Here is a 13,740-nt window from a genome sequence, read left to right on the forward strand (position 1 = left end):
TATTAATTAATTGATCAAATAAAAGATTGATCTATTAATTAATTGATTAAATAAAAGATTGATCTATTGATCAATTTATTAAATAAAAGATTGATCTATTAATTAATTGATTAAATAAAATATTAATCTATTAATTAATTGATTAAAGAAAAGACAAATCTATTGATTAATTGTTTCAAAAAAAAATATTTCAAAAAAAAGGTTAATTGATCAATTGATTTATGTTCAGTTTGATCTACTTTGCTGAAAAGGACTCTGAGAACAAGTGGAGTTTCCTTGATTCCTTCTGGTGGGGTCTTATGACCCTAACCACTGTGGGATATGGATCAAAGGCACCGAAGACCGCCGTAGGACAGGTATAGTGATGTGCATTTGCCTATATTTTCTATCAGGTTCAAAATTTGGCGTTGAGTAAGATAATCAAATGTTTTTAGAGTTGTTAATTCTAAACATTTGTTTTTTTTGAAGGGAAAATTACAAAACAAAACGGTCCAAAAAAAGTTCGTTTTTGCGTCGTTACACAATACTATTCACAATTAAAGCATTCCCTGCTACAGGTGGGTCTGGTGTAAGCAGGCCTATTTATGCATGTTCAGGAATTAGTAGGTTGAGTGTAATCACTTTACATTTATTGCTAATTGAGTGTATTCACTTCACATTTATTGCTAATTGAGTGTAATCACTTTACATTTATTGCTAATTGAGTGTATTGCTAATTGAGTGCAATCACTTTGCATTTATTGCTAATTGATTGTAATCACTTTACATTTATTGCTAATTGAGTGTAATCACTTTGCATTTATTGCTAATTGATTGTAATCACTTTACATTTATTGCTAATTGAGTGTAATCACTAATCACTTTACATGTATTGCTATCAGTATAGTTATCCATATAAAAATCGATTTTTTTCTTCAAAAAATCTAATTTTTTTTAAATCTTAGTTTTTTCAAAAATCTTATTTTTACTCCACGGGCAACGCCAGGCCCTTCAGCTCGTATTAATTGAAACAATATTAGATAAAAACAAGTATAGGGTTAAATATGCAAAGTGAAGAAATGTTTTACAAAAGATATGATCAGCAAAGTCTTTAAAGTGATTAGTAGTTACAATATGATAATCAAAGTGTATTAAAGGGATTAGTAGTTACAATATGATAATCAAAGTGTATTAAAGGGATTATTAGTTACAATATGATAATCAAAGTGTATTAAAGCGTTTTCTAGTTATAATTAACCCAAAACTTAGGGTTATATTATATTATAAAATAGATATGTTATATTTCGAATGAGAGGATGATCTTTTTTACTAGTCATAACATTAATGGTTAATAGAATTATTAAGGTTGGCTAGAACAGAAAATAAATGGAGTAATATATTTTCATATATAAAAGTTGTAATCTCTGTTTGTCTGTCTGTTCGTTTGTTTGCCCGATCATAACTCAGGAACTCCTGGACCGATTTGCCCCAAATTTTGATTGAGTAACTCGGGAGACCCATGGGAATATTCTTAGCTTGGTTTTGAGATTCTAAGTCAAGATTGGGTTGACTTTAATAGCGAAAATTTAGTTTCCCGGTAAAATCGTTCAAGTGCGGGTAATCGGCGGGAGTAACTTTTAGTAACCTTGCCAGCGCTGTGTTCCCAAGCTAGTTTTCATATATAATATTATACAGAGCTGGCAACTTTTGTGCTGGATACTCTAAAAGTTGTATGATCCAAGCTGGGACCACATGTACTTTATATGGATTCATGTGTACTGTCTAGTCTGGTCTACCCAGTGTAAAGTCGACCTGGCACTTTTTAAGAAACAAATGTAATAGCCTGGAAAGATCACAGTGACTCATATACCCGATCAGTTATATCATTATCTTTATTTTAGTTATTCATACGTGCTCTCACTTACTCACTCATATATGCTTTTTTGTAGCCCTAAACATGTAAATTTTAAACCTATAATGCACATGTTTTTAGCTATAGTCTTTAAGAAGAAATCGTCAAATTTATCTTTGATTTTTGTGTGAGCGGGTACGATTACCATGCGGGATATCGAATAAAGATTAAATTAATCTGCAGATTAACAAAAGCTTAAGACCAGGCATTGATCCCGATATCCACAATACAAGAGCTTCCAGATCAGAGACCGAATTCAAAGGCTTAAATTCATTAAAATCGGACTCTGGTTATATATCCAAGATTAAAAATACAAAGTAAAAAATTGGCTTGATTTGTAAGTTATATGAGTATGACTTAATCATGCAAACTATGCCATTTTCTTAAAGCCGATTTATTTATTAAATGTTTCTCCAGGGTTTCCGCGATTTTCTACAAAATCATCCCCATAATTTTGAATATTATGGCAATTTTAGCATGAAAAAAGAATAACCATTTTTCCCTTTTCTTCTCTAAAAAAATAAAAAAAGACATTCGTATATATGTTCCCTAAAGTCGGCCAAACAGCTGGACCGAATGGTCTGAAATTTTTTTGTGGACACTCATGGGTAGCCCGGAGGTGACATAGGGTAAAAAATCAAATTTTTCTATTTCAAAATTTTTTTTTAATTTTAAATTTCTTATTTTTTTCTACGGGCAACGCCTTGGCCCTTTAGCTAGTACCTTATAAAGATATATCCTGATATCCTGATCAAGTCACATATTCTTATTTTGTAATCCTTTTATTTTTGCAAGCCAATGTCGTATATCAAACTCTTAGTTCTGCTTGATTAAATAAATTAAGATTGATATATTAAAGGTCTTCAACATCAGGTGGCAAAGTTACAATAATTAAGTTTGTGACAAAGACTACATGCAAAATCCTTTATAGAACTAAGAATGACATTAGAAGAAGCATATTTATATATGCATAAAGCTAAATTACCTACAAATCAAGCCAGAGGCGTAGTCGGGGGGGGCTATAGGGGCTACCGCCCCCCCTGGACTAGTGAAATCTTTGGATTTCAGGGGGTTTTTAGGTGCTGAGCCCCCCCCTGGAAATAAAACAAAATGTAAGCCCCCCTCTTGAAAAGTTCCTGACTACGCCCCTAAATCAAGCCATTGTACTTTTTTAACAATTTAATAAACCCAAAAAGCATGATATTTGTATGAAATAAAAATAAAAATCTTTAAGAATTTGAAATAAAATTATTCTACTTTTACTATCCATCATAACTTTATTGCCACATATTGGAGAAATCCTATGAAAAATAATTTGATGAAAAATAATTTGAGTTTTGCCAGAAACTCAAATGTTCTAATGTCTATATCTTTGAAACCTGGAAGTGATATTTAAAACTTAATGGAATTCATAGTTTGGTTGCCAAGATATAGGAATTAGAAAATCAGAGTTTGTGGAAAAGAGTCAATTTCTTTTGACAATTAGAATTTTTTTTAAATGGTCAGTGTCACCCCTTTTAAACAAAATTTAAATAGAAAAATTAAAAAAATTTTGAATCAATATCAAGTTATTCAATAAAGCAGTAACAGCGCTTCAATGTTTACCATCAAACTTTAATAATATAGTTTATAAAATTTATTAAATTGAAATTTTCTGATAGATAATGAAACCAAACTCAATTTAACTTTACTTAAGTTTTGCTATTTTAAATAGAAAATTAGCCGGAATTGAAATCGGGTTTAATCGCTACTTATTTCACTTTATTTATGTTTCTGCTTTCTATATTTCAGGAATTTGAATACCCAGCGAACAAAAAAAAATCGTCATTAAAAGTACATTCTATTAAAGACATATTTTTATATTTTCTAAAATAATTCAGCTTGAAAGGTTGAATATTGCTTGTAAGCAGAAATGAGTTTGTATATTTAAATCTGAAAATGTCGACCGGGAAGAATATTCGAAACAAATTAGGATTTTATTGGGCAATTCAGGATTTAACAGAGCTAGAAACTTTTTAATACAATGGAGTAACGTTGTAACTTATAAACTTTTTAATTTACATGTGTAAAGAGAGTGACCGGCATGGAGTTGAGGTGAGAGCGAAGTATCTTAATTAAACTCTTTGACCAAAAAATTAAAAATTAAAACTATGAATTTTGTTTAAAATTGCGAATTTTGTTTAAAATTGCGAATTTTGTTTAAAATTGCGAATTTTGTTTAAAATTACAAATTTTGTTTAAAATTGTGAATTTTGTTTAAAATTGCGAATTTTGTTTTAAAATGCAATTTTTTATTATCGTTCCAAAATGAACATGTCAAAGGCTACAAAAAAGTATAAGTAAGCTAGTTTGGTAAAATCAAAAGCCTAAGGCAGTCTGGATTTATGTAAAGCATGTGATGAAAACAACAACCTCGGAAAGTAAAAACAGGATATGGATTTTGTTTATAAGAATGATACAAACAAGATTTTCAAATGAATATTTGAAAATGCGCTTTAGGTTTTGAAATATAGAGTTTCCAAAAAAAAAATTATCTTTTAGACATTGTAAAGCACTCACCGTGGTTAAAATTATTTTTTTTTTTAGAGTTCTATGAATGTTTTCTGTTTAATTGATAACAATTAAAGGTAGATAGCAACAAAGGAATTGAGTCTTTGCCACAAACTCTGACTTTCTGATGACTAGAGCTATGCAACCCAATGTCGTAGAACTTAGATATTTCAACCTAAAAATTCTATTAGATCACATAATCTAAGTTTGAAATATCAAAGGTTTACGCTATCAGGCTTCAAAGATATAGAAATTAGAAAATTTGAGTTTATGACAAAGACTCAATTCCTTCAAGGAAGAAATGGCAGTTTGAAGTTTTCCTTCTTCTACATTTCTTTAAAAAGATGATTTTGTCCCACCTACTTAGGGCTGCTTTGGCTTCAAAATAGTCTAAAGAGCAATGATGTTTTGATTATTAAAGTGAGAACTAGAAATCTCTGGAATAGGAAGATGAATTATAAGGTCTAAAGACTTTAGATAAAACATGAGACGCAACAATTTTGCAATCTTAACAGACTTATTTAACATAATAAGTGATTTAATAAGTTTAATAATAATATTTAATAAAATTATTTGCTTTGTAACAACGTCTTCCTATTCCCCAGGTTTCTGTTCTCACTGTACTGTACTGTTCTCACTGTACTGTACCGTTCTCACTGTACTGTACTGTTCTCACTGTACTGTACTGTTCTCACTGTACTGTACTGTTGGTACCAGTAAATCCATGTTCGGTACAATAACCCTTGACCGGGGCGGTACCAGTGATCAGTGAAAGCTCAATACTGTTTCAGATCTTCCAACGATTGGGTTTAATCAATTTTCCTGTTGGCTGGGGTTTTTGCAGATCCATTCAAAATTTTACTTGACCATCTATGCAAATATGGCAGTGTCCGATACACAAGGTACCCTTGAAACTTTTATCAGATGATTGCTCAATTGTCATCTGCCTGTTACACTTTTTACATAACATAATCTGAGCACCACACTAAACTAAGCTAGTGAGGTAGGTAGGTGCCTGTGATAGGTCGGGTGATATAAAAAGTCTGGCTGCGCCATCAAAGTTGAAACTGGGTTGACAAAGGATAGGCTGTACTTGCCCCGCGTCACTAAGGCCAGTACAAGAGGTTGGTCCGGTTCGAATTCAAATTGACCCTACATGGTGAACTAAGCCAGTGGGGTCTGTCAAATAGGCCTAGGATTAGGCCGGGTACTGTAAAAAGTCTAAACGCGCCATGGGAGTTGTCTTAGTTAGCCCTCCGACGGGACTATGCCAAGAAAATTGACCCCTGTCGTATGCTAGTACGTACTGTACCAAAGAATCGGGTCAGTACATGCTGTTATCTGGCAGGCCGGTACAGTCAGGTCCTGTTGTATGAACCAAGTTCAATAATGCGTAGATGAAGCAGGAACCGAGTTTAAACCAGGAATATTATCTGAATTGTACTTAAAGAAGGAGTTTGAGAATATACTTCAGTCCCGCATACCATCTAGCGGGGTTCACATACACTTTATATTTGGCAATGTTTTTATAAATTGGAATAAAATATACAATAATAATAGTATCTTTAGTTGTGCTAGTTGGCTAGTTATGCATTTAGGTACCTTCCCACCTACCAGACTTTTTCCGGTATACTGTTCGAATTCAAATTTACTACGGCCCAGAGTGCCTATAGTCCACCATGGCACATCAAACTACACTCCTTGCAGTGTACTTCACATTGTTTGTCACAAAACTTTGTAAACAATACATTATAAAATTAAAGCCAAATCAATGGCTTTAAAGAACTATCTAACAACTTTCTTTTCCTTAAAGTTCTAAACTAAGAGTCAGACAAACAGCCCCCATGAAACACAAAACATGACAAGATTATAATTAGGGCTGGGCTATTATTCAAAAGAAGTTTTTGAAAATAAAAGGGAAATTTGGTTAAAAACCAGGAAAAATACATTTAATTTTTACATTGTTACAAACGAAATAAATTGTTTGTTCAAATAATAAAAGCTTTTATTTTAAAAAAATAACATTAATTTGCTTTCATTTTTATTGTTTAAATAGGTATATTTTTGTATTGTATAATGTCGTTTTTTAATGCCATCTTTTGTATTTTCTAAAATTTATACCCCAAAAGACAGAATTAAGAACCACTCTAGTTAACAAAAGGATTAACTTTTAATAGTTAAACATGAAATGAATAACCAGATTATTAAGAAATCTACTACAGTGAAACCCTCAATAACAAATACATCGGAAGAATTTATCAAATGTCATCTTGACAATTTTTCGATGAGTTTTATACTATATTACGTAAATTTCAGTATTTGCGAAAATAAATAAATAGCCATGAATATGTGGGAACAGTTTTAAAGAGTTCCATATAATCATTTAATTAAAAAACTAAATATCTGCAACATTCCATTATCAGAAAGTGAAGAATACGACATTTGATGAATTCTTTCGACGTATTCGTTATTAAGGGTTTTACTGTATTATTGCTGTAAACGAACGGATTAAATGTTACCTGAACAGCTAGAGCTCTTGTATTGGATACCTTTAATCTAGATTGCTATAAATCTCTGTATACACTTTGAACACTTTTGATTTATTCTTAGTCCTCTTTTTTGAATATCCCTGCTGGATTCCGACTAATAAGAGTTCATTGATAGAGTGTAAAATTTTCAAAATTTCCCGGCTTCCCGGCACATATGACACTCTGATTTGCTGCATTTGCTGCAAATGGAAAATAACCACCAGGAAACGTTTAACCAGACTTATAGTTCCGATGGCAAAGATGTAGGGTAAATAATTCTGAACATTTGATGTGAACATTGGCATTTTGGAGACTAAATGTTTGCAGGGTCTTTATAACTACTTTCTGTAAGTGCAATTGACGAGTTTTCCACTTTATAATGTTTACAATTATTGATGATATTAACTCCTATATTTGTTCAGTCTATTGGTGGACTGTGTGCTCTCATGGGGATCTTCATTCTGGCCCTTCCAGTCCCTATTGTGGTGAACAGGTAAATAAAAACCGGTTTGAGTGTACACTGGCTTTAAGGGGGGGGGGCCTATTGTAGATTTTTGAGTTAAATATATTAACAATTAATAATAATGGTGTGTTTAGTGTGGTTTAAAAGGCATGTGTAATAAAAGTATTTATTTAGAACTTTTTAACACTTCTATGAAAAAAGAAAGATATGTTCTGGGTTGTAAATCATATAAATCTTTTAAATGCAATTCTATAGATAGATAGATAAATGCAAGAATAAAATGTGTAAATGATATTTTCCCTAAACACTTTTTATGCTATTTATAAATGTAGGAATAATCAAAATAAAAACTAAAAACACTAATTTTGCCATTTGGTTAAATTCTAAGGAATTGAATCCTTGCCACAAACTCTAATTTTTTAATCCCCTTATCTCTACAACCCAATGTTGTAGACCCTAGATATTTCAAACTTAATGGATCAAATAATCAAAGTTTGAAATATCAAAGGTTTACGCCATCTGGTTTTAGAGATAAAGGTATTAGAAAATTGGGATTTGTGGCAAAGACTAATTCCTTCTCAATCTTTGCTATCAGTAACATCCCCCCCCCTTCTCCACCTACCTTTAGTAACAAGCCCCCCCCCCTCCCTCCCCACCTCACTTGTGACATCTGTTTTCATGATATGCAAATTGGATCATATTGTCGCATAAGCTTCCAGCATTTGAGATTTTGTATTCTACAATTATTGTATACAGAGGCATCATTTTAAAATCTTAACATTTTCATTCAAGAAAACAGGTCTTAACAAAAAAATAGAATTTGAGTGTTGGAAATTTTTAAAAATAGAAAATAATTCCCCCCCCCCAAAAAAAAAAATAATTTTGTGAGAAAGGTTTTCCTTAAAGGTTGGTATTTCATTTTTGGTATTTAATGTATTTTTCTGTTCGTTTGCTTGGCTATCTCAATAAGTGTAAGATGGCTGAACTGAATGAGCTCAATTTGTCCGATCCTAAATCCAAAATGTTCAAAATAGTTTAAACTATATAAATTCTGCATTTTATATTTTGTGGTCATGTTTTATATTTTGTGGTCATGTTTTATATTTTGTGGTCATGTTTTATATTTTGTGGTCATGTTTTATATTTTGTGGTCATGTTTTATAATTCTTTTAAAAAATTTCTAGACTATTTGTCTGGAATATTCAATGGACCAACAAAGAATAGATTAAAAGAAAATATTGTTAAGCAAACATGTTAAAATTGAAATCCCCCCTCCCTCACCCCATTGCTTATCCTTATTTTCCCCCACTTCTTATCCTATTCCCCCCTGATGCAACAAAATCTCAATTTTCCCCCAAAGTCCCCAGGGCATCAGTATGATTTCAAATTTATAAATCTTGATGCGGTATAAATATATACCCCCGCCCTTCATTTTATAAGATTTAAAGCATTAAAGAATCCATATTTTTTTAAAGCATATTATCATAAGTATCTAAATCTAGTGTTAATGTTTGTTGCTTCATCACAATTAATCTTTTTAAGAGACTTCTTGTAACAAAAATCTTGCAAGGTTGTTATATATCCTTTGAGATGTTTAATGTAGAAAAAAGAGAAATTTTCTATGATTTTTCTTAGAAAGATTTTAAATTCCAATATTTTGTTACACAAGTTTTTTATGCTTTGAGGCAAAAAAATTGTATTCTCAATAAGTTTGCTTTAATTACATTATGGAAATTTTTTTCTCTGATAAAATAAAACGAAAACTTTTGGTTAGAAAACAAATTTTGCATAGTGTAATATGAAGCAAGCATATTTAAAAACAGGCCTTAAAACTATGCACTTCCAGAGGGGATTTCAGTGTTGACTTTTGTTTAAGGGTTTCCAATCAAAATTCCGTTGAACAGAATCGGGCACAACTGTGAGGATTTGTGAACAACTGTGCAGAATCGAATGTAACTGTTCTCATATTGCACGGAATTGCGCGGAAATTACAGGGCCCACACTTGCGTGCCAGTAAGTTGGAAACCCTACTTTTTTGTTAACTTGGTATAACACCCAAGATTTAGAAAAGATTCAGTTCAGCCTTAACCACATTGAAAACAGACAGAAAAAATAGAAAGCCATGAAATATAAAATATACAGAGAAATATTCTTCCAAGCAGTTCTCTTCTAATGAATAAAAAATGAGGTTCAAGATTTTCAAACAACCTTCCACCACCATTTTGGAATTCTTATGTACACTCTGATTTATAATCATTTGGGGGATTTTAGCAACTAAATTTTAGAATTTTTCTTCACAATGATATTTTTGTTCACTAAAATTCTCTAATTGCATTGTTTTAAGAATTTTTAACATTTTGTTCATAATATTGACATTAATAGAACCTTTTTAGAATTAATGGGATTGTAAGCAAAATTTCAATTGACTCTCTGTGCAAATTGTTTGTAGTGGTTTCTCTGCAAAAGTGACTTGCACATTTGTTGCTTATAAAAAGTAATGGAGAAATTCACAGAAATAAACAATGAGTAGGGAAAAATGAAAAATGCTTAAGAACATTGGTGCTAGGGATATGAAAATTTATGAGAAATACCTTTCATCTTTATTTAAATTTTTCTGAATTTTTAATTGCTTTCCATGTTTTTGATATTACAAACAAAATGTGTTTTTTTCTAACCATTTAGGTTGAGTGTTGCATTTTAATATAAAATATTTTCCCACTAAAACTTTGCTATGTGTGTTTTGATCCATTTAAAATTCCTAATGCAAAATGCACTTAATCTTTGCATTTAATTAAACAGTAGGGTATATTCTTCACTTTATATTTTTGCCAGATAAATGTCTCGAAATATTTTGAATGCTCATTCAAAATTTTAAAAACTAGGATAAAAATACCCATTATTGAAAAATTTCCAACAAGATTTTTGTACTGATCTTATCATTATTTTAGAAAATTATAATTTTGTTACCAACATTGACTTTAAATAGGTGTTAAATTGGTTTCAGTTTTAATCAATTTCTTGAAATTTGTAAAATATATATCCCTCATTTCAACTCGATTAACCCAATCAGCATAAATTTAAATCCTTACCTTTCCTACTTTAAACTTTTTAATGAATAAACCATCTGAATGGATTTATTGGATCAATTTAATACTTGAGAAGCAGTTTTCAAACATTCAAATTTGATTCATTTTAAATAGTTTAGGGGTAAATTTTTCCAAATCTTGAAATAGAAAAATTCCTGTGTGTGAAAATCCTGGGAGATTTTATCTTAAATCTGAATACGTTCTACAAAAAATGCACATACTATTTGATTTGATAAAGTTAAATTTTCTAACTTTCTTTTCCTTAATGCTTGATCTCTGTATCCAATGTGGACACATTTAAATTTAAGGATCAATGCTTGACCCTTAAATTAAAGATATTCTGCTGGGTAGGACTTAATCACGTGATATTAAAGAGGAATTAAATTAATCAGTAGGTCTGCACACAAAAGAGATCAATGATTGATCCAACAATTCACAACACAAAAGTTCTGACTAGGGCATTTTAATTTTATCTCAGTTTTTAAAAGTTTTTTTGTGTAATTTTTGGTAAGTCTGCTTTTTTTAATTGATGATACATAACTAGGTAAAAAAAAAGTTGTAGCACAAAAGTTTTAATTAAAGCAAAAGAAAACCCATTACCGAAAATAAAAGTTAAGTAATAGGATGGTAAAAACTTTAGCAAAAACCGGGGGGGGGGGGGATGTAATTTTATAAATTATATATTGTATCAATAATTATAAAATCATTAATAATATTAATTCTTCCAGATTTGAGGAGTAAGTATAAAAGACCTATTTGTATTGCATATATATATATACACACTTGTCTCATGTCTGTACATCAATTTGGACATAATTGTACACTTGTCTAATGTTGTGCATGAAAATGATGTTAGTCTGTAGAATACATGGAAATACTTAATTCTCTGCAAAGCAGATTTTCTTCCTTGTGTACACTGAAGATAAGTAAACAAAAAACCAGTTCCGGGAATAGAGCTCTTCTTTATTTTCTTTTCTATTTTCTATTCCAATTAACATGACAAAATTTACCGGATTTTGATTATCAACATTGGAAATATTAAATCATGAATGTTGGCGTAATGTGCCAATCCGTACATGCCAAGTGAGATAACAAATGTTAAATCATAATGTTAAATATATGTTACTAAACATTAATTAACGTTGAATGTAATATCAACTAATGTAACATAATAACATCACATAACGTTGTTGTGGGTACTTCTGTATGTTACTGTAACATAAAACAGTAACATTAATTATTTTTAATAAGGCTTAAAAGTAACATTACCTAATATTCTGGGAACGTTATTTGGCTTGTTGGGGGTTTCTATTTTAGTGTACATAAAGTTTGCCAATGTAAAATTAACCACATGTTTTGTACAGCGTACATCATTTTCCAACCTACCTAGAAAGCTCTAGAAGAATTGTGCTGTCTGCTTGTTGTCCAACAGTTTCAAACGCTTTAGTATTATTTTAATCTTCCTTTTGGAATAATTAATATGATCGTTTTAGGTTTATTACTATGTAAACCCTATTTAAGGTATAATATATACCCTTAGATTGAATTTAATGAATTGGAGAGATGTTGCTGAACTAACTAATACTTCCCCTGGTTCAAATACTGAATCGCTGATTTATGAGAATTTTAGTCGGTGATTCAGGATTTGAGCCAGTGGTATGTTATAGTTCAGTGACCTCTCTAATTCCTCAAATTTGGTTACCATTTTTGTTGCATTGACTTAATATTTAGAAAATTCTATCAGAGTCTTTACTATATAAGGTCCTACGGGCTTTGATGGTTTTCGACACTCTGATAGATTTTTAAAACTTTATACATCAATCTGATACACTTGTCTATCACTTTATTATAATGAAATTTAATGCTATAAGATAACATATTGTTTAGAAGTATAGCAATACTTTACTAAGAACAGGACACTAGTAATTTATAAATCAAAGCTACAAAGGAATATTTTAAATCTAAAATGGTGGCCATTTTTGAAAGAATCAGCTCTTTGGTACCAAGAAATTTTTAGGTTTATTTGACAGTGTTTCATGCATGCCGAAAATAAATATATTTTTGTGCAGTAAGCATAAAAATCTTTTTTAATGATTTCTTAAAAGAATTCATTATCATATCTATCATATCTTTAAATAGAGAACAAATAATAATATCTCAATCCAACCTATGTTGTTGTATGATCCGTGCCGGTACAACGTGTACTGTATAAACAGTCTGTTGTACCGTCCAGTCAGGCTACTTAGTCACAGAAGACCAGACAACTCTGGTTTAACCTCACCAACTCTCATTTACATTTAATAGCCTTAGACATTTTAACATTACAATGCGCCTTTTTCCACCATTATTTGAAAAAGAGTAATTGACAAAATACTGCTAGATTTTTACATGAGGAACTGCACAAAGAACATCTTGGTTTGCAGTGTAGTGTAGAGTTGACCCAGCACGCTTTATGCGGCAAATGTAGCCTGGCAAGATCACAGTGATTTGTGACGTCATTATGCGGTCATATCAGAAATTTCTTCGATCTTGTGCTGCTCAAATTTCAGAGTTAGTCAGCAAAGCAGATTAGATAAAAATTATTTGAACTATAGTTATTTACAAATTTCCTTTGATGAGAAAGGAGGCTGAAATTAGAATATATGCCGCCAGGGTAAATTAACATAGTGGGTCTTACACACAGGGTGTCACAAAAAAAGTGAGAAAAATCAAAAATATTTTGATTTTGAAGAACTCTGAAAGATTTAACTGGGTGAAAGTAAATATCTTGGTTTCAGCAGAATTTGTTTTGCAGAAAAGTCTGAATAAAGTTGTTGTAATTTTTTTCCGTGACACCCTGTTCTAAACTTTTTTCTTTTTACTTCATCAAAGTTTGAAATAAAAGTGTTAATCTTAGAAACTCTGCCTCTTAATCCTTTGAAACTGCTCGCAGCCCTATACTCTTAACAGGTTTAGATACAGCTTTCAACACTCAGGCACATTACCGGCCCAACATTTAGGCAGTGTAAAGCAAGTTGTAGACGGGTTGACCAGGATGGTACACCAAATAAATCATACCTTTCCAGTGAGATTTATGCAGGGTGATGTTAGGATACAGGAATATATTTGGATACATTATGATACAGGGGAATACAGAGGGATACAGGGAATACAGGGGGGATACGGGGATACAGGGGGTTACCGAGGGATACAGGGAATACAGGGGGGATACAGAGGGATACA

General features: G+C 31.3%; 1 protein-coding gene across 2 annotated transcripts in view; it reads left to right on the forward strand.

Annotated features, from left to right (window-relative positions):
• LOC111713070 (potassium voltage-gated channel subfamily B member 1) overlaps positions 1–13,740 on the forward strand; it is a 26,319-nt gene that overhangs the window by 1,070 nt on the left and 11,509 nt on the right. The window contains exons 2-4 of one of the 2 annotated variants that reach the window (XM_023487861.1): positions 230–356; positions 7,392–7,462; positions 11,247–11,255. In XM_023487861.1, the coding sequence (XP_023343629.1) occupies positions 230–356; positions 7,392–7,462; positions 11,247–11,255 (207 nt within the window). The remainder of the gene's footprint in view (positions 1–229; positions 357–7,391; positions 7,463–11,246; positions 11,256–13,740) is intronic. The other variant, XM_023487862.1, reaches the window with a different exon arrangement.

This window comes from Eurytemora carolleeae, unplaced genomic scaffold, assembly GCF_000591075.1.
Source record: "Eurytemora carolleeae unplaced genomic scaffold, Eaff_2.0 scaffold1159, whole genome shotgun sequence".
Taxonomy (NCBI): Eukaryota; Metazoa; Arthropoda; class Copepoda; order Calanoida; family Temoridae; genus Eurytemora; species Eurytemora carolleeae.